This window comes from Sebastes fasciatus, chromosome 2 (assembly GCF_043250625.1).
Source record: "Sebastes fasciatus isolate fSebFas1 chromosome 2, fSebFas1.pri, whole genome shotgun sequence".
NCBI classification, from domain to species: Eukaryota; Metazoa; Chordata; class Actinopteri; order Perciformes; family Sebastidae; genus Sebastes; species Sebastes fasciatus.
The window spans coordinates 21670453-21690828 of record NC_133796.1 but is presented as its reverse complement, the minus strand read 5'-3'; the positions used below and the strand labels follow the sequence as shown (position 1 = coordinate 21690828).

Genomic DNA, 20376 nt, shown 5'->3' with positions numbered 1-20376 from the left:
TGTGACCGAGCCATAATTGCATATGGTACTCAGAGGTTGAGCAACCAGTGTGCTTTCTCTTCTGCAGTGCAGACTTTTTTTGACATGAAAACTGCTCCTACAGTGGGCACAAGATGAATTGTTAACCTACTGTCAGTCTTTTTTTGATACTGCACCTATGAATTTTATATAAGGAAGACCACAGATTTGTATTGTGACCCTTGAAACATAGATGATTGCCTGGGCTGCATTTCCAAATAAATGACAAGATAAAATGTGCTTTTTCAAGACTTTTATTTGTTCCTCCATCATCCCAGTGTCACTTTTGATCCATCAGCATTCAGAATTATTGGCACTCCTGGTATAGACAAGCTAAACGTGAGATAAATAAATCAAGTAATCAGCTATAGCCTTTTCTTAGAAAGATGTGAAATATTGCATTATGAGTTGAATTAATCTTTTAAGAGATGATTACAAAATTGTTGGCACTTTGTTGTGTTTTTGGCATTCATGCAAAGCTCACTGAAGTCCACCTGACTTTGATGCAATAACTGCTTCAACTATCACCCATCAAGTTAATGCATCCACCAACTCTAATTAGTTTAGCAGCAGCAACTCTGGCAACCATCATTTTTAAAAAATGATAAAGAAATCAGAAAAAAACAACTAAACTAAGTATTTGAGTATGGAAAAGTGTATTGCATATAGCTTGCTACTTGGTCATCTGTACCAAATGCCAATAATTCTGGGGGGAACTGTAAATACAATTCATTGAGAGAAGTGCAAACATTTGTATATAGGCAATTATAATAACAACACACATTCTTCATTAAGATGGAGAAAGCGTGATGGATATAAAGAGCGTGGCATCATCCACTTCTACTGATCAAGTTACCTGTATTGCAGGCAACAGAAAAACACCCTGTCACATGTTTAAGCCAACACATTAAGTAATAGCCTCAGCGTGATATTTGGATTTATGTTTCAAATCATGTCCTGGTGATTCAATGTGAATCCCAGTATCTGAATGTCACATGGAAGGTCTGGCCACATGCTGTGGACACAATTTAGGAACCAATCTGACCGTCCAGGCTATTTCCCACCCTGAGAGGCTGTAAGGATGGAGGTGCTGTTATTCTGCTGACCTCATACCCTGTCTGTCATTCAAAAACAAAGCTTAAAATCGTCTGGCAGCCCAGAGTGCATTAAGAACCCCTTACATGAAAAACACAATGATTGTGAGAGAGATTGAGAGAGAGAGAGAGAGAGAGAGAGAGAGAGAGAGAGAGAGAGGGGAGGAGGAGAGGGAGAGAGGAGGAGAGAGAGTGTGTATTGCACATCTCAACATCTTTAGTTAGAGTGCAGAGCTAGTTGTCCAGAGTTCAGCCTGAAATCGTCAGCACCATGGTTATGTGAGTGCACAGTGGCAGATGGGGGCCTCTTGGTCCACTTTGTGCTCCTGCGCTGGCTGTGTCTGTCTGGCTCTGGGTTTTCTCTCTCTCTCTGCGGTCTGGCTGTTTCACATCAGACATCACTGCTGCTTGGGCCTCTCCAGCTTCATTAAGGGCTCTGCAGTGTCCGAGTCGCTGTGGTGCTTTCTCTCTCGCGGGGGCTCAACTTTGCTGCAGCGTGTCCACGACGGGGAGCGCATGTACCCTCCTCTGGGCAGCATAGGCTGGTGGGAACCTGGGAACACACAGTGATTTGTTACTAACAGGAATCCAGAGTCTTGGCAGATAAAAATATGGAAACTGACACAAGAAAACCACTCCGCACCCCCTGTTATGTTTCACACAACTTGAGTCTGAAAATACAATTGTCTTAAAGAGGACAGTTATGCTCATTTTCAGGTACATACTTGTATTTGGGGTTTGTAGTATGAACATGTTTACATGTTTGAATGTTCAAAAAACGCTTTATTTTTCTCATACCGGCTGTGCTGCAGCATCTCTTTTCACCCTCTGTCTGAAAGGCTCTGTTTGAGCTTATGCAAGTGTGTTATTTGGGGACATCACCACGTTACGTAAGAAGAAAAGGCAGGACTTCAAGCGAGGCGTTTCAGGCAGTTCAGGAGCAGTGTGTCTGTGGGGGAGAGGAACTCCCTTTGGCGTGGACTTTGGGCTTTGTAACTTCGCAGACCTTTTACATGCACAAAAAACTATATAACACACTAATGGAAAAGGGAAAAGCACAACAGGTCCTCTTTATTTAGTATAAATAGCTCTACACCCGTTAACAGCATATTTAAAACTATTTCCAGAGTTCAGCTCTTTAAATGCAACAGAGGCCTTGAAAGATACAGTAGCTGTTTGCTTTTCTTCCAGCCATTAAAGGCCTCTAGTCTATAGCAAGCCTGCACTCAAACATAAATACCAGGCCACATATTGTTGTAAATTCAAGATTATCGGTATCACAATGAATACAATTTTAAGGATTCCTATATGTGAAAGTGAGATAATGACCAACTAAGATGGGGTAAGAAACTGTTATTATCTCATTTGAGGCATCTAAAATTATCCACAAGAGCATTCCTCGCACAAAAAGCTGTTTGTATAAAACAGTAAATACATAATTCCCATAAATAATTCCTCTGCTGCAACTCACAACAACTTGGCCATTTTATACCAACTGTTTCTCTTGCTATTTTTTTTTAAATTGTCCAATTTTTTTTTGCCTCTTTACACCACTTGGTGGTGATGTCCAACCTGTCAGGAGGACAAAAAGGCAACAGGGGGAACAACTGATTGAGAGTTGCCTGTATCAGTCTGATGTTAGGACTCTTAAGTGAAGGTCATACTCAGAACCTGGCTTATATATCTCCCCAAAGACACATCCTCATCTTCACACACATTAGAGACGGAGAGATGAAGAAAGAGAGAGAAAGGGGGGAGGTAGAAAAGAGATATTGATCTCAGGAGGATTGATGGCGTCTCCACTGGATTTTAATGCGAGGGACAATAACCTCCTCAGCGGCATGAAGGAGTCTGCTGCAGCAAGAACACCTGCTGATTGACCGACTGTTGTGTTTTTGAGGTTATATAAACGCGTGTCTGCAATGTGTTGAATGAGTTAAGCATTACATTTTTCCATTCCTAGTGTTCATTCAGATTTCTGTTGACATGTTTTTGCCCTGATGCCTAATTAAAAGACCGATGGACATGAACTCAGGAAAATAATTGAAACAAACACACACACAGAGGAATGTTTTCACACCTGAGAGGTAAAGTAATTTCATACCTCCCCAAAACATACATAGATTTTCCCTCTTTTCTCTCTCGCTCTCTTGCAGTCACACACACAGTGTACCCTGAGCTATGGGCTACTGCACTGAGTTCCTTCTGTGCTGCTGGCGAGCAGCCATTAGATCCTTCAGTCAGCATGTTTCTGCATAACTTAACAAGTCTGAGACACTAGACTCTCCTATAGAACGCCTGTGAAAGCACAGGAAAAACAACTGTTACATTTGTGTTTATATTATGTGCACATACACAGTGCTTGATAATGCCCTTCTCATTAAACCCATTCAACACTTGTTTTATTAGTGCATGCTAATCCTAGCACAGCCCAATCAGAGTTTGTGAACTGGAGCAAGTATTTCACAAAGATAATAATCTGTAATGTCTTTAAAAGTCTGTAGCAGCTCCAAAGGCAGTGAGTTGAGCTGGACTCTGACCTTTTATATCCAAAGGAGCTTTTATTTATGGTCTATAAAAATTGGTCCTAAAGAATAAATGGATAAATGACCACTGAATGACCCATAACAGAAAGCTGCTGCTGCACTGCCTCTCAATGGGCTAAAGATGCGATTGGAAACACCTGCTTCGACATCACTGTTTAGGGCGTGGCCAGTTGTGTTTCTGCTCGTGTCTGTTGTAGAGTCATGCTTCCAGTGAGATGTTTCTGTCCTACGATGCAAACACGAAACATAAACTATCAGAGATGGGACCCTCTTGGGAGACACTGTCTAGTAAACAAACTATGAATGGACAATTAATTTCTCTTTCTGTTCCCGATTTTCTGCATCACTTCATCCTTTTGCATGCCTACTTCACTACAAATCCATGGCCAAATCCTTAAAACACGACACATATTTGAACATGAATAAAATCCACCAGACAGAAACACAATAGGTTATAGTTTCTGCAATGTCATCAGTTAAAACTCTGTTACTGCTTTGACAACAAAGAATAGGAGGTCAAAGCTACTGCATGCCTGTGGTAGTTTTTCAGGGATGTGGGTAAGCTCTATGGTTCATCAGGCTCATTCGAGTATAAAACAAAGAGCAAACCTACTGGACAAAGTCAGCCTTTTGTTGTGTGCCTCTGGAGCTGCTCTAGAAAGAGATGCTTGATGAAACACTATGTTCTCTGCTCTCTGGCTATGAAGCAATAAACAGATCATGTTCACTAATTCTGGTTGAAATGTCCATGACAAATGCAATCTGAATCAGACTTTAAGATGCACAATAGCTGAAAGTGAAAGAGAGGAACATGGAGATGGACAAATGGGAAAATGGAAGACAGACAGAAGAACAAACAAAACAAGACAAAATGCAATCATCTATAAATAATGTGCTAGTGTGATAACTCTGAATATGATTTCTGTTTAAATGGCTTTGAGGGATCAGGCCTTGTTTCCAGCAGGGAAAAGTGAATTATTCAAGAAGAGCCTACTTTTAGCATGAACTCGCTCACCCATCTCCTCCTCTCCTCTTCCTTTAACCTCTTCCTCAACTCCTACATGCCCTCAACACACTGGCACACACTCACAGCAGTTTCCCATAAGGACTAATGCTCTCACAGCACAGCTCAATACCAGCCCTTTTACAACGCAACCTTTGACACAAATTAATTAGATCAAACTTATTCTCTTTTCCCCCCACAATGAACTCACTGATGACTTTATGGACAAATAAACCCACTTGCTACAACTCAAAAATTGCCTTGCAGGAAATTACAGGGCTGAATCTCGAGGGAGGTTTTAGGGAATCCAGATGAAACACAACAGCTGGTTCTCACAGCTGAGATTTGAGCAATAAGTCGCTGTTTGCATAAATCCTTTCTCTCACACCCATCCACCCACTGTCACTCTATGCACAGCACAACATCTGTATGGGACAATAGAGCATCTTTGTTCATGTGTTGATGATCACACTGTATTTTTATGATGAGAATGCTTGAGTTTTCAAATGATAAAATGACGTGATGGGGCAGTGACCTGGCAATGTACGGTGGAAAACAAATGAGCAAATCAAGCATTAGCATCCTATTGTATCTCCTGCACAATATATCAGATGTTGTTTGATGGACACTTTTATCCAAAATGGCTCACAGCAAAGGGTTAGCAATTGCAGAAAGCAGTATCTAGAAACAGCTGCAGTGTGTCATGTCTTTCGAGATCATAGGATTTTCTGTACATCTTGTGTAGCCCTATATGCAAATTCTCTACAGAAATCTTGGTGGCTGCATCTGGGATTGTTATCCTTCCTCTGTACAAGCCGTATCTGAAGCAGAAAGAGATTGGGAATGAAGGATTAAGACAAGCTCAGAGACGGAGGGTGAAGGAGAGGAAGATGGTGTCGGTGGTGAGACAAAAACAGCTCACAAGGTAGAAGTGAGGGATTTGTGTTAAAGAAAAGAAAGGCTCTGCACAAAATGAAACATCTCACGTGGAAAGGTTAAAGATTAGGAAGAAATGTTTGCCACATCCTCAGATGGTTGATCTATTTTTATTCCCGGTTTATGCGGGTAGTGAAAGACACACGCTGCTCAGTGTGAGGTTGTCTTTGCATTAATTAACAATAATAAAAAAAAAAAACGGATCAATCCTCTAAAGATGTCATTCTGTGAGTGCAAACATTTAATCATTGTTTTGTTTTTCTCACAGATCTGAGGTGGTGCAAATGAAATCATCTAACATCCTCAGTGGTATACAGCTGTACGTCTCCTGACAGCAGGACTTCATCTTGATGAGCAGAGAGCAGAGCAGCGGATGTGAGGCCTTGGACCGAAAGCCTCTTGGCTGTTGCATCTCCTGCACCTGGCTACTGAAAAGCAGCTGTGGCCTGTGACTAATGGGAGCCCGAAGACATGCTGAGGAGGGTGGACAAGCTAAAACTGTTTAGTCTGCTCGGCTGTGGGAACTGCAGGGAAGTAAATACTGTATGTATTTCCCATACATAACTTACTGACTTATTCTTGTTTGTGGCTTAACTTTTGCCAGTCAAATTCTCTGTGATGCATTAGTGTACATGTTTAATTATTCCTAAATTTGCATTTGAGAAGCTGTAAAACATTTTGGAGCCATCATCATTAATCAAACTGAACTGAAGTGATTCAAATCAGGGTAGAATGTGATATCTAATGATGCATCAAATCTGGAAAAAAAACAAAAAAACTTCTAATTACTTTTGGATTAATTCTGTCACGCCATTTAGTATGAAGTCATCAATTCATAACTAACACAATGATATACATCGCTTGATTTTAAATTTTTAAAGGGGCTGATAGTAATTGTATGTGTTTAACAGTAAGACTGATAAGAAGTGATTGATTATGTGATGATTCTTTGACAGTGCACCCCAAACCATAGCAGCTCAGCTGCAGGTGTTTAATGTAAAGGCTCTGAACAGCCACACAGGTGTTTTCAGTTAATCTGTCTGATCAGACCTCTGCTCAGGACTGTGTGGGCGTGTACAGACTGATTGAGTGACATCTTCCCGAGTCTCCTGTTAGCTTTGTTGCACCTGTTAGGGCGGGACAAATTACACCTTTATCATTCTTATTGGTAGATGAAGATTTGTGGCCGAATAAATTCCCATCAAAGCTCCACTTATACCTTCAACCTGAGCAGAGGTCTAATCAGCCAGAATAACTGAAAACACCTGAGTGGGTGTTCAGAGGCTTTAAAGTTAACAGACAGTGCTGCCAAGTCACATTATTCACCACCTGCTCAGCACTAAACAGCAGACTGACACAGTTAGCAACTAGCTGATGAACATAGAGGAGCATTTAGTAGCTAAAGAGACAGATATTTCCCACAGGAGTTGGTAGAGACCAAAAAGAGAGCTAAAAGACAGTAAATATTGGACTTGCATTCATCAGGTGGCCAGAAACACAACTCCAAATTAATCCTAATGTTGCTTTGTAACTGCTGGATGTGTTAATAAGCAACTATTTGCCAACACAATCTTATCAACTTAAGGTGATATCATGTCAATGTTGTGTTCACAACTTGTTTCCGCTGCCTCTGAGTGAGCAAACAAATCTTTTATTGCAGGTTTAAATCTGTTGCTATGATCCAGTGTAGCTCAGTTGATACATGGTAACTCTGTGATGGTGATTATCTGGACAACCACAAAGCTGTTGGTTGTCTTTGCACTAGCAGCAGTGAGAAGTAAATTGGGTCTCTACTTGAGCCTCTATTAATAATCCTCACAGTGTAATATACTGGAACAAGATTTGCTAAAGCATTTTACTTGAGCAGAGTATTCTACACACAAGAAACAAAGAATATGGGTCTTTCTTGAACATAAATGTGCTCTGATGTTTAATTTAAATAATTGGCTGTGGAGCTGCAGACAGCAGCATAAAGCACAGATGGCCCACTGAGACCATAACTCACACTTAACAGGCGGTGCCATTACAGTATATGGAACATTAATAATAAACAGAAAGCTGTTGTTGTTAAAGAAGGAGGAGATGCTATAATAAGACATATAAGAGAAATATAAGAGTGACAGAAGCATGTATATGAGGAAAACCCTGATTTATAAAGTTTTAAGATGACTGTCTCTCCAGTGAGTAAGAAGTATGTCTGACAATCAGAAACCTGTTTGGTCCAGCTCTGTGTTTCAGTGGATTTAAACATTGGAGTCTCTTTTAAGTCACTGTCATTAGAAGGATGAATACCTGTTTTGAATCAGCCAAAGTATGAGAATTGGTTACACCCCTAGTCGATGACAGTATCACGATGGAAAGTCTGATATTTTTATTAAGAAAAATGTGATGTTTTAAACATTTTGACTGGCACAGTCCATGCACAGAATATACAATATTTGTAAGACATTGTCTAAACTGTGTCGGTGCATGGACCTTTAAATCTTGAGCTGCCATGAAATCCTGTGCGCACACTGCTGAGAGGCAGGAGGGAGTTCACTGTCCGCATGCAGCATGAGGCTCACAGGTCATGAATAAAACATGGGAAAGATTTCGTGCTTCCTTGTGCGAATCGGTAGAAAGACGTGCGAGCCTTTATCCTGTACGTAGGCTACCTGCTACGGTGACACACATGCAGGGTCTCTCCTCTTTAACACACAGTACATTATGTGCATGAGACTCAATTGTTGCCTTTATTCCTGCTTTCCTGTTTTGTTGTGTTTCTAAATTCTAGTTTGATATAATCTAAAGAAAACAGTGTCTCATAAGAATCAAGCAGAGCGAGACGATGTAAAAAGGACAGTTTAACCTTTTAAGGGCATTTATTCCAGACACTGAAATATGTTTTTGATGAGTCCCTGAAGGGAGTCATGTGACATTTCAAATCATTATGGCTCAGCAGGCCCTTTCAGGACTCTCTGCTGTGAAACTCTCTCTCTCACACACACACACACACACACACACACACACACACAGACACAGACACGAATTTACGACTTCCCCCAGGGCACTGAGTAATACCACACTCAGAGTTATTGTTATATGCATTTTCACTCCTAAAGTTGAGGTAACGGACTGCAGGGAGGGAAGTTAATTTGGGAAATGCCTCCCTCACCAATCAAATGATACGAGTAACACACTGACACGACTAATAAAGCTAAAGGGCACAAGTCTGCAAAGAAAATAACACGCTACAAGAAGTTCTTTCTAATAATTTGTGCAGGGGCCATGGAACAGCGGATCTGTCTGCACAAAGAGGTTCCCCTTCCCTTTATTTTTCAATTATTTGCGCATGTTGTAAGAAGTTAGGCCTTACCTGCTGGGGACTCGTTGTGGTTCTCCTCATCAGAGTCAGCGAAGACTTCAGCCAGTTCTTGGTCGGACATATCAGTCAGCTCAGTCAGATCCAAGAGGTCAAAGTGCACCTCCAAAGAAGACACACTACTCAGTGGTTCTATGAGACAAAAGAGAGAAAACAGCATAGTTTTAGTCTGGATGGAGGTTGAGAGATTAAAATGATCCAGTCAGTTTTTGCTGACAGTGCAGAAGAAGAGCGGCTCTTTAAAAAGATGTGGGGGATAAACTGCATATATTCTCAACCCAGAGCTCCTCAGCCCATCATGTAACACTCATGAATCTTCTTTGTACTCATAATCAGATCAATAGCTGGCTCTTGCAGTACTACTGTAAAATCGATGTAAAAACTCTTTTATTCACTTTTATCTGTAGTACATCTCTTACAAAGCTAAGTGCTCTCTACTTCAGACATATTTCAGACACACACACCATACTCAAATCTGCCTCACTGTAAGTGAGAGTTTCAGTTTCAGCATGACACCTGTGTGTCTACGCAGGCAGCCACTGAAGAATTGAAACGAGCTAAAGTCAGAGGTGATGAAAATAGCCAGTTCTTTAACTCATTGTGACCTCTGTCTTTCCCCTGAGTGTGCTGCACCTGTTCATTTCTGCACAAGATTCCTCGGCAGGCAGGAGTCACTATACTGCTGCACACAACAGGGTCAAACTTACATGTGGTGTGCATCAACGTGCCAGGATCAGCATTCCTATCAGGCTGCCTTCAACGCTGAAATTTTAATGTGATGTTTGTAAAGTGAAATTTATTCAAAGACTCTGTAATACATACATAAAGCCTTGCAAGGGTCCAAGAGCATCTGCTTGTCTCAGCATTGCTTAAGTTAGGAACCGATTTTGTGTAACGGAGCCAAACTAATCTGCCATTATAGTGAGAGAGATGTTTGCAGACTGCACTGAGGCAGATGGAGGTGTGTTTCCTTATGAATCACTGGATGCCTGTCCGCCATGCAACGTTAAGTCTGAATGAAACACCTCACTGGTTGCTTGTGGGCGTGACTTTGTGGAGAAAACGATGGGTTACGTGACAGGTTGAAAGCTGTTATTATCCCATGTTGTTTGCATGCTGGTTTCCAAGCTGGTTTCCAGGCTGTTTAGGACAATGCTTCAGGTTGAAGAGGCAAATCTCACTCTCCTGCATTGTCCTTTAGCAACTATTGATTTAAAGAAGACTGATCATCATGCTGAAGCAGTGGCTGGTCATTGTGTTTCCGATGTATTAAAAACTCTCAACACCAGAAATGCCAGGAGACACGCAGGATGAAAAATAAGGAAGCAGTGACTGTAAGAGAATACAAATAAGAAAGGAGCGATGGAAATGTAGAGCCTTTGGAGTTTGAAGTCTAAAGGCGATCAACGGGATGAAGTACAAAGACCAACCTCGTCCTTGCCTGTCCTTTATTTCACCCCAAACCATCTGCTCTACTCCAAAAGTACAGTCCTACCCAGCTTCATATTCATAACCAGGACTGGCCGGCCATGACCCTGGTAGATATGCTATGCATGAATATTTACAAAGCCGGTGACTGTGTGACCAGCATTTAAACGCTCCATGGAAATTAATATTAGAAATCCACAAAATGAGAGAAATAGGGACAGAGAATAACAAAGATGAGGGAAGACTAAGAAAGGATACGCAAGAAAGAGAGGAATAGAGGTGATGGTGCTATTTGAATCCTTTTAGACTTTAAACCTTTAAAGGACCTATTATGCTCATTTTCAGGTGCCTACTTGTATTTTGGGTTTCTACTAGAACATGTTGACATGCTTTAATGTTCAAAAAACACTTTATTTTTCTCATACCGGCTGAGCTGCAGCACCTCTTTTCACCCTCTGTCTGAAACGCTCTGTTTGAGCTCCTGCCCCGCCCTCCCAGAAAGCCCAGTCTGCTCTGATTGGTCAGCTGGCCCACTCTGTTGTGATTGGTCAACTAAACCAAACTCTTCAGTCTATGCTCTAGCTGCGATCTAACTAGCTTTGTTTGAAGGCATGCCAAACTAGCTGCTAGGCAGGTATTATGCAAATGTGTTACTTAGTGACATCACCACATTACGGAAGAAAAGGCGGGACTTCAGGAGCAGTGTTTCTGTGGGGAAGAGTAACTCCCTTTGGTGTGGACTTTGGGCTTTGTAACTTTGCAGACCTTTTACATGCACAAAAACTATATTACACATTAATGGAAAGGGAAAAGCACAAAAGCATAACAGGTCCTCTTTAAGATAATTAATAACTTACCTAAATTGACAAATGTCAGCTCAGATTTTAACTCCCAATAAAACATATTCCCTTAAAACAAGTGATTTCTCATATGGCAGTAATCACCTGTGGGATCCCCCAGGGCTCGACTCTAGTCCCCATTGATTTGTTCGTCTATATGTTAAAATTAGAAATATCATAGCAAACACATTTTTCCTTCTATTCTGATATTACCCATTATATCCCACATTAAAACCCAACCTCACACTCACACACTGATTTCGGATATCTGAGGACATATTAAAAACAAATCAGCAATAATCCTATTTGGTTTAATCTGATCATTCATGCTACTGTATTACTTACTATTTAGATCGTAGAAGGTTTTAACCACTGCCAAAAGACATATGTCACTTTTAGCATCTCACCACTGGTTACTTGTTAGCTCACACATTACTACTTAGATATAGAATGATTTTAAGATTTCATTGATCACACTTAAAGCTTGTTCTGCCGTCCTGATGCACTGCAAATATCCAACTTCCATATCGGACTGTGGAAAGAGCTGCCTTGAGGCTTGACTTCACATTAAATAATATAATGTCTAAAAGGCACTTCATAAAAGGGTGAAGCTAACCAGTTTCCATTACTACACCATTAACCACTGCACCACAATAACTAAACAGCAGCAATGGATCCAAAGCTTTTGTCTGCTGTCTGATAGCGGGTGATTATATTCAGTGGAGAAACACTGCAATATGCAATTATTGGTTGACAAGAATCACATAGAACCTGTTTTTCTTTATTCATACAGTATCATAGTTTTCATCACTCGCTTCTTGACTGTGTTTGTAAATATATTTTACTTTTCCCTCTGGCTGGCAGGTGTCTGCTGACAGCTATCAGTCTGTTTGACCTCCTTTTCAGGAGGAGCGAGGAAACTGGAGCCAGTGAAACTGAGTTTGGAAATTGCAGAGGAGGAGATGAAGAGGAACGAGGGAGAGGCAGGATGATGGGAGTAGAGGGAGAGATGAAGCAATAGGTAAGATGGTAGCTAAATGTTAAAGAAGAAGAGGGGAAGGAAAGAGAGAGGAAGGAAATTAAAAGGAAGGAAGGCATTATGTAAAACAAAACACTCCCTGTATTATTTACTGTCATTATTTTCAACTGGCTACAAGGTTATTCCCATTCTGCTGTGCTTGTTTTTTAACCATCTCTTTTTTCCTCTCCCACACCCTTTTCTCCTTGAATAATTGATCAGTGCGTTTTCTCTCCCAGGCAGACGCTCTGAAACAACTGCCTCCATCTCCAAAGCCAATCAGGGGAGCTTTGAGACGCCAGTGGGGAGGACTGACAATGGAGGATTCACGCTGTGACAAAAAAAAAAAAAAAAAGCCTAAAGCAGATGGATGATGTAAAAGACCACAGCGAGCATACAGCCCGGTGGCCCCTAAAGTCAATGTTGTGTCTTCTGATCCGTTTCAACTCCTTCTTGGCATATTTTTATTTCTTCAGCATGCCCTTAATCTCACACTTAATATTCATGACTTTGAAGTTAATACGTGTGAAATAAAGGTCCCTTCAATTCACTGGAAAGTAAAATGTTTCCTTTAATTCAGAATATCAGAGTGAGACAAATAATTGTTTGCATGTTGTCAATTTGATGTTCTATAAAAAGGGTTTCCTTTTCCTCTCTCTGCATGTAGAAAGGTACAGATGCACTAGACTCAACTGAAGGAACAAAGAATAAGGAGGGTGGGTCAGAGGGAGGAGTTCACATTTAGGAGAAGGGATAAGGGAGCAGAGGAGATGTGTCTGTGTAATGCCCTTCAATCTCTAATGCTCATCAGCGCTCTGAGGTCATCAGTCAGGCCTGAGCAGCTTTTAATGATGACTGGGCTCTGATGGAGCGAAGACGATTGATTGAGAATTTCTCCTCCCAGTGGCTGAACATATAGGCACTTGTCCAGTTTGCTAATCAACAACTGACAGGTAAATAAACTGTGATTTCGCTGCTACTAACGATTACTTTCATTTTTGATTAATCTGTCAATTTTTTTCTTTATTAATCGATTAGTTGTTTGGCCTATAAAATGGTGAACAATGTCAATCAGTGTTTCCCAAAGCCCATGATGACGTCCTCAAATGTCTTGTTTTGTCCACATCTTAAAGATATTCAGTTTACTGTCATAGAGGAGTAAAGAAACCAGAAAATATTCACATTTAAGAAGCTGGAATCAGATCATTTGTTTTCCAAAAAACATACTCAAACAGATTAATCGATTATTAAAATAGTTGGTGATTAATTTAATAGTTGACAACTAATTAATTAATCGTTGCAGCTCTAGTGATTTCACAGCCAGGGTGTGTGTTCTTGAAAAGTCCATTAAAATTGAAACATGTCACCCTGATGAGAACAAGTTAGCTGAAAATGTTTGATGAATAAAGCATGTTTTACTGGATCAGAGCTGTGTAACATGTTTTACTTCAAGCTGTACTAAAGTATTTGAATCCCACATGTCTCTGTTCTTCCCTTTGACTCCTGGTTTCTGTTATTAAAGATAAATTCAAACAGATAAACACTTGTGTGCTCGAAGACTACTGCATAACAGTCACCATACATTTTTAATCTTCAATTCCATCCTCCCAATCGCAATAACAAAAGGAACATTTATCCGCACTGCAGTATTCTGTTTTTTGTAATGCATGTTGTTGTTTTTCAGTGATTTAGTCGCCACAAACCAACTGAGAAGTTGCTCTTTTATGGGATATTGAAATGTTTGTCTTATTAAAGTATGCTGTTTGTCCCGGGTCTAAAAATAAATGTTGCAGATGACTCAGGAGCAACTGTGGTCCCCCGTTTTGGATATAAAACTGCAGCACTAGGAAGGAATTTATTTCTGTGACATTCAAGATGAAGCTGCATGTGACTCTCTGGACTCCATCAAATTTAAAGAGCAGGTACATTTTGTCATTTGATTCCTGATCTCTCAATGATGGGGGAGGGGTTAATGTACTGTAACAAGAGGGATGATTATTTGGATTACATGTTTTCTCAGGATGGGACCTTTTCTTTCTTCCTCTTTGCTTCATAGCCACATACTATTAGCTGACCTGCCAGGTGGCCGAGGCTGGTTATCGGGTCACGTTAAATCATAGAGACACAGACACATTAGCCTCTGGATGAGCTGTCTCTCTGAAAAAGTGTTTGCTTAGTGAAGCAGATGAAGGTTGCCTCGTCACCCGTGTAGCCCCAGTATCTGTCTCTGTGCCTCTGTGCCCTGGGCTCTGAGTCTGGCACGTACAGGAGAGCTTCTGTATGGGACTGATGCACAATGCGTCCTTTCAACCACAGCTAAGCTGCAGTGCTCTCTGAGAATGTGGCACCAGGAAACCTAAAATAGTTGGCGGTCATTCAGTTCAGATCAGTTCAGATCAACCTGGACTCTACAGGATGAGGGTGTAGATAGTCCAGAATTTGACATGTTACATGAGATTCATTATGTGTTACTACATTTTACTGTCTGCCCTCCTTATTCAGCATCTCCTTCTTTGTAGACACTTTCTATTGATCATTGCATTTTTCTCCCATAATTAGCCTGTAACACCTCTTTACTACCCACGAATAGTTCACACTCTTAATATCGCCTTATCTTTACCCACTTCCCCCCGGTACTCACGTCTCTTCTCGGTGATGTGCAGCAGGCTAGCGGTGTGCCCCAACAGGCCGCCCTCCTCCTCCTCCCCTGCTGGGTGGTGGAACAACAACTCCTTAGATAGGTCACCTGAGCTGGAGGGCTTCAGCAGCTTCTGGATGTCTTTATTGGGCTCTATTAGCACACACAGACAGTGAGGGGGAGCAAAGAGAATAAAAAGGTACAGCATAGATTTTTAATACAAGATTACATTAGAGATGCTTGCTGTTGGTGTCAGGTCTAGATCTAACCCAGAACAATTTAAGGCATCAAGACACTGCAGTGAAATCTACAAAGACCCATCTTAGGGTAATGAAGGGGAAGAAATCGCTTAAGAGATCCTAAGTACTGAAAGAAGTCAATGTTGGCTCCCGTGTCTGAGTGGTGCTGGGTGATTATCCTCCTTATATAACAAATGTTTCAATTACCAAATCTAAACCTGACATTAATCCCCAGGTAACTGCATCACCTGTCCATTGTAATGCATGAATATCTCAATCTGTTTTTTTTCCCCTATAATATATCCTGATGCCTTTTGTCAATCCTGTATCAATTCCTGTTAACATCTATATGTGTACATGCGTATACAGTGTTGAAAGTTTTATAGATGTGTGATTCCATGAAAGGAGATTGGTTTACTCGGCTGTGGGCTGACGTCTAATTCAACAGTTGTTATATCATTGTCATTTTAATGTTTCTATAAAGAAAATACATCCTGAGAGCCTGGTCATGCTCTTCAATCCAAAACAGGAAAAACAAGTTCACTCAGTCTGAAAATAGAGGGTTCTTAAAATAGCATCCCTTCAAATGCAGGAGTATGCACAAAGTCTTTGCTTGACACAGCTGAAACACAGGGGTGGTATGAGATGAGGCTGAGTAAGGAAAGGACAGGAGCAGAGAGGTGCTGCACATTTAACTGAAAGAATATAGAAAATTAAATTGCAACATAAACTATCTCAATTCCCAAATTGCAGGAGGCTGAAGTGATTTGGTGATTATTTTGTTGCAACAAATCAAGCAAGTTAGATAAAATCATGCAATAGATGTATCAACAATTTAAGAAAAAATACATTTAAAAGAAAATTACAACATAAAAAAGAGTCATCCGTGTGTATGGAGCAACATTAAGCAAACATGACAGCAGTTTTCTTTATGATAACATGATGCAGAGTTGATGGAAAGAAGAGTGGGAGTATGGCAGAATCCTGATGGGCCTCACCAGATGGCTGCTGAGGCTATTTCTACTTGCAGTATGCTCCTAGACACAGTTGAATTTCTCATTTCAGATTAAAAGTGTGTTACTGCCAAAGCCAAGCCAGAACATGATGGATTCTGCTTTCACCCTGAGAAGCACAGTGTTCATTGCTGGCTATTGATTGATTTCCCCAGCGAGGAGCCACAGAGGCTGAACGACTATAAAGTTACCTCTGCTGTTATAATGAAATGTTTGTTCAATATTTAGACTAGCTTTGGTTTCCATTTTCATCACCTCCTTCAGCAAACACTCATTATAGAAATCATACAGGATTGCAGTTCCTGACCTTTCTACCATTGCTTTTAGGCAGTTTATCATCCATGCATCTCTCCATCTAAGCGCCAACCTTATCCATTAACCATATTTTCTAGGGAAATGTCATCACAAGAGTAGTGTGCTGTTGGAGATGCAGTGAAACACATTTCCCATGTTTTAATGAGCTATTTGTGTTGTATAAGGAAATGTAGAATACACATGACTTTACTGTATGTCACATAAAGATGATTTAGACCACAGCTATACATACCGTCCAAAACATAAACCTGTGTAGCTATACTGCTGCCTGCTGTTCTATGCTCATGTTTTGTGTGCTCATTTATGTCTAAATGTTTAGTATTTTGGTGGAAGATGAGTCTGGCTCTCAGTCAAGATGTTTTTTGGTGACAGAAGGAAAGAGCTTTCAAGAAAGTCAGAGTATTATCTGCATATAAAGTTCACACAGACGGCCTGATTTAGCCACCACCTGCTGAACCGGCTGTGAGGAAGTTAGAGTAAATAACCAGAACAGAAGTTACTGCTGGTAAAAGACAGTCAGCTATCAGAAATGTGGTCTTTTCAGGCAATGCCTGTCTCGAGCTGTCAGCCGTGACTATCTGTGTTAACTGATTCACAGACAAACAGACAAACAGACAGACAGATGGAGAGAAAAGGAGAGAGAGAGAGAGAGGATGATGTAGTGTACGTTTGCCAGAAGTTGAATCAAACTCAGTGTCTCGGTTCAATAAATCAATCGCTGTTTGTAGCGCAGGCAGGAGGAATTAACATCCTCTCTCAACACCCTTTTCGCCAGCTCATTGTGCTAGCTGATTGCTCTCAATCTTCTGTACTTTATAGTAATGTTTTAATTTTATATTATACTCTGCAATGAGCATTTCTATACAAATTTCTCTAAAAATAGATGAGTACATTACTGTGCAAGGGTAATGAGTTAAGAAAATGTTGATGCCAGTTTATGCATTTTCCAGCAATGTTTCATTCTAATCCTCCCAAGTAGGGTTGGAAATGCTAATTTGTGGATGTTGGTTCAGAACAGCCACAATACAAATACTGCTCTCTAGAAGTCACACTTTGTGACCCTGTCCTGTAATACATCATCATAATGATGTTCACTCTAATTCAATCTCATCATAATGAACAAATAATATCACAATTTTTCATGGGCAGATAATTCTGGCTGTCAGCATGAACGATTGCTATCTGTAAACAAAGATAAGTGGAACAAAACCATGGCAGGAAAAAAAACATCTTCCATTATATCTGCTGAAATTGCAGCCTGTAGTGGCTGCAGAGACGTTGTTTTACCCCAAGGTAAAATAAAGTACTAAAGCAACATTTTATTAGTGGTTGAATGCACGCTGTAGGTTTAGAGGCAGCAAATGTAATATACTGACAAATAAACTACCCTTCTACTGCTTTGCCTCACTTTGCACATTAGGTGCATATCTTTTTATTAATCAAAGATAAAGTTATAATCTGTTATATCTTTAGATTCATCTGCCTGCACTGTATATTATCAGCCCTTTGAATGTTTAGATGTGCACTATAGTGGCACTGAGGCATTGTGCAGTTCTACCACACAGCACCAGCTTCTCTGGATGGCCTTTACACAAAGGCCATATGCATCCACTATTGTACTGCAATTTGTATTTCATCAGTCCAGCTTTTGCATGGTTGACCTACAGTGTGTGGATATAAAAAGACCTGTACTGCTAGGCAGTAGATTACACATGAAGCTTGAATGTAAAAATGAACCCTCCACAATTGGATCCTAGGAGAGGGAAATGATCAAAGACAGAGTACCAGTGCACTGTTATATTTCAACATATCAGTGACTAAATCTTGCCTTGACAAGCAGAAAATGTGATTTAAACTAGCTCCTCTGTAAATCATTCAGTCCCATCATTTACAAAGTGTCCACACAATCATCTTGAACATGCTGTTTTAAGAGAGACCCTTACTCACAGCAGGCATGGTATCCAGAGCACAAGTCATTCAAAAGACAAAGACACTCTGCAACAACCATGCAAATGTGACAAAAGCCATGGCACAAAGAAAAGAAAGAATAGAAAATGGCTCTTACCTGGGCTCCCTGCCCCTCCCTGTGCCTCCATGCAGCTCAGCCGAGAGTGTCCTGCTGTTCACCACACCAGCATCGGAGAGTGGAGGAGACAAACAGGGAGGGAAGAAGGGAGAGGCGAGGGAAGAGTGTGTCTGTGTGTGTGCATATGAGAGAGAGTAGGGTGGGGTGGCTGGGTGGGTACACAGCGAGACCTCTGCTCTCCAAGAGACTCTGCTCCTCCTCTTCCTTTCTTCGTCCCCTCAGTTGATCTAGATTTCCCAAACAGGTGATGCTGGTTTCTCCTCTGGCTCTGTCCACCTGCCCTGCTCTGCCATCAGAGCTGTCTGAGTGCTGCACTGCCTCACAGAGTGAGTCCACCACAGAGAGGGAGGTCTGGGAACAGCGACATCACTGCACATTTCCAAGCCACTTGTTTTAGTAAATGCAGCATTGTGAGGCTTGGCTTGGTATGCACAGAATACACAGAGAGAGAGAGAGATCGGGGGCAAAAGAGGAGAGAGAGAGAGAAAGGGAGGGAGGGTTGAGCTGGCAGCCTGCCCAGACTGAGAGAGAGAGAATGGGGTGTCAGGGAGGTCTATGGACCACTCGAGGGAGGAAAATGTGTGAGTGCCTGTGTCTGAATGAGTATCCCTGTGTGCATGACTGTGGCATAACAATTTGTGGATATACTTAAAGGCAAGTTATTAAACCTGAGGATGATGGGTCAGTTCATAGGCAAATTTGCACAGATCAGGCATGGTGCCTGGATGATAGCAAGGCTGAGAGAAGAAAATAGATTTGTGGCAATCAAACACAGTTAAAGGACATGACAAATAATAAATATACACAACAAGGAATTACTTGTCTGTGATAGAGGATGGAGATCAGAATCCCACACCTTCAGAAAAGCAGGAAATGGTGCTTCTTTCTGCTGAAGGGAATCTGTTGGTAGAGCTCACCCTCTAGTGGCAGGATGAGACAGCTTCAGGTAATCATGTGGTAACTATTGTCGTGTCTGAAAACCACCAGAAACCACAATTATACCGCCATCATCAACAGCGTCACACCCTCAGTCTACTTCTGTGAAAACAAAGAGTAGTTCAGACTCCTTTCTAGTTAGAAAACATTACTAAATGACCCTAAAATAAATAAGTATAGAGGAGATTTGACAGCTCTATAAAGGTGATGATCACAAGACTTTTCATCTAGAATCATCAATTTAAATTTATCCAATACTTTAGTTTACGACATCCCCATCAGCCTCAGCTGTACTTTGTGTTTATTGCTAATTTTCAATTGTTAGTATGCTAACCTAGTGTGGCTGTAGACTCTTGGTCTTGTTGCTGTAAGTGTTTTCACAATAAAAGTTCCAGAAATATACTGTATCATGATATATTTCATATAGTTACACTGCAATTTTGCAAGCTGTAATCTAAAGCATTACAAAAATTACATATAATATACAAGAGTTTATCCATATGTCACATTAGGATATTGTGCAGGATGGAGCAATACTGTATTTTCATTTAATACACTGTCCTTTACATTTGAAGATTTGATTGTGAATCTCTAGGCCTTCTATAGGCTTTTGTTTTTCACAGGAAGACATTTTGACATGTATATGAACACACCTGACTTATATATTTTACATACTGTACATTTTATTATATTTTATTATTGTATTCTTATTTTGAATTAAACCGGAGTCAAATTCCATGTATGTGTGCAAAACAAATCTGATTCTGATTATTTTTCTGACATGTCAAAGTAGGAAAAGCACAGCTGTAAAAAATAAAATGAATGCTGACTGAATTCCATTTAGCTGCTTCAGTTTCAGGTTCCTGGTATTGTGCATGCTGTTTTACTGCCACACTGTCACGACTT

At 40.7% G+C, this 20376-nt stretch overlaps 1 protein-coding gene and 1 long non-coding RNA gene across 3 annotated transcripts; one reads left to right on the top strand and one right to left on the bottom strand.

Moving 5' to 3' along the window:
• Nucleotides 1-256: 256 nt before the first annotated feature.
• Nucleotides 257-18984, bottom strand: dbndd1 (dysbindin domain containing 1). Of its 2 annotated transcripts, XM_074614084.1 has the most exons (5): nucleotides 18514-18984; nucleotides 14885-15034; nucleotides 8953-9090; nucleotides 3796-3884; nucleotides 1529-1665 (listed from the first exon to the last, which is right to left on the bottom strand). In XM_074614084.1, the coding sequence occupies exons 1-4, from the start codon at nucleotides 18542-18544 to the stop codon at nucleotides 3814-3816; spliced, it is 390 nt and encodes a 129-aa protein (XP_074470185.1). In that variant the 5' UTR covers nucleotides 18545-18984; the 3' UTR covers nucleotides 1529-1665; nucleotides 3796-3813. The 2 variants fall into 2 exon arrangements, with proteins under 2 accessions (XP_074470176.1, XP_074470185.1); XM_074614075.1 differs by lacking the exon at nucleotides 3796-3884 and having other exon boundaries at nucleotides 257-1665; nucleotides 18514-18972.
• On the top strand, nucleotides 5572-12793 carry LOC141754800 (uncharacterized). Its single transcript, XR_012590725.1, has 4 exons — nucleotides 5572-5586; nucleotides 5866-6140; nucleotides 12090-12246; nucleotides 12483-12793. It is a non-coding gene; the product is annotated as an uncharacterized LOC141754800 (long non-coding RNA).
• Nucleotides 18985-20376: the final 1392 nt, after the last annotated feature.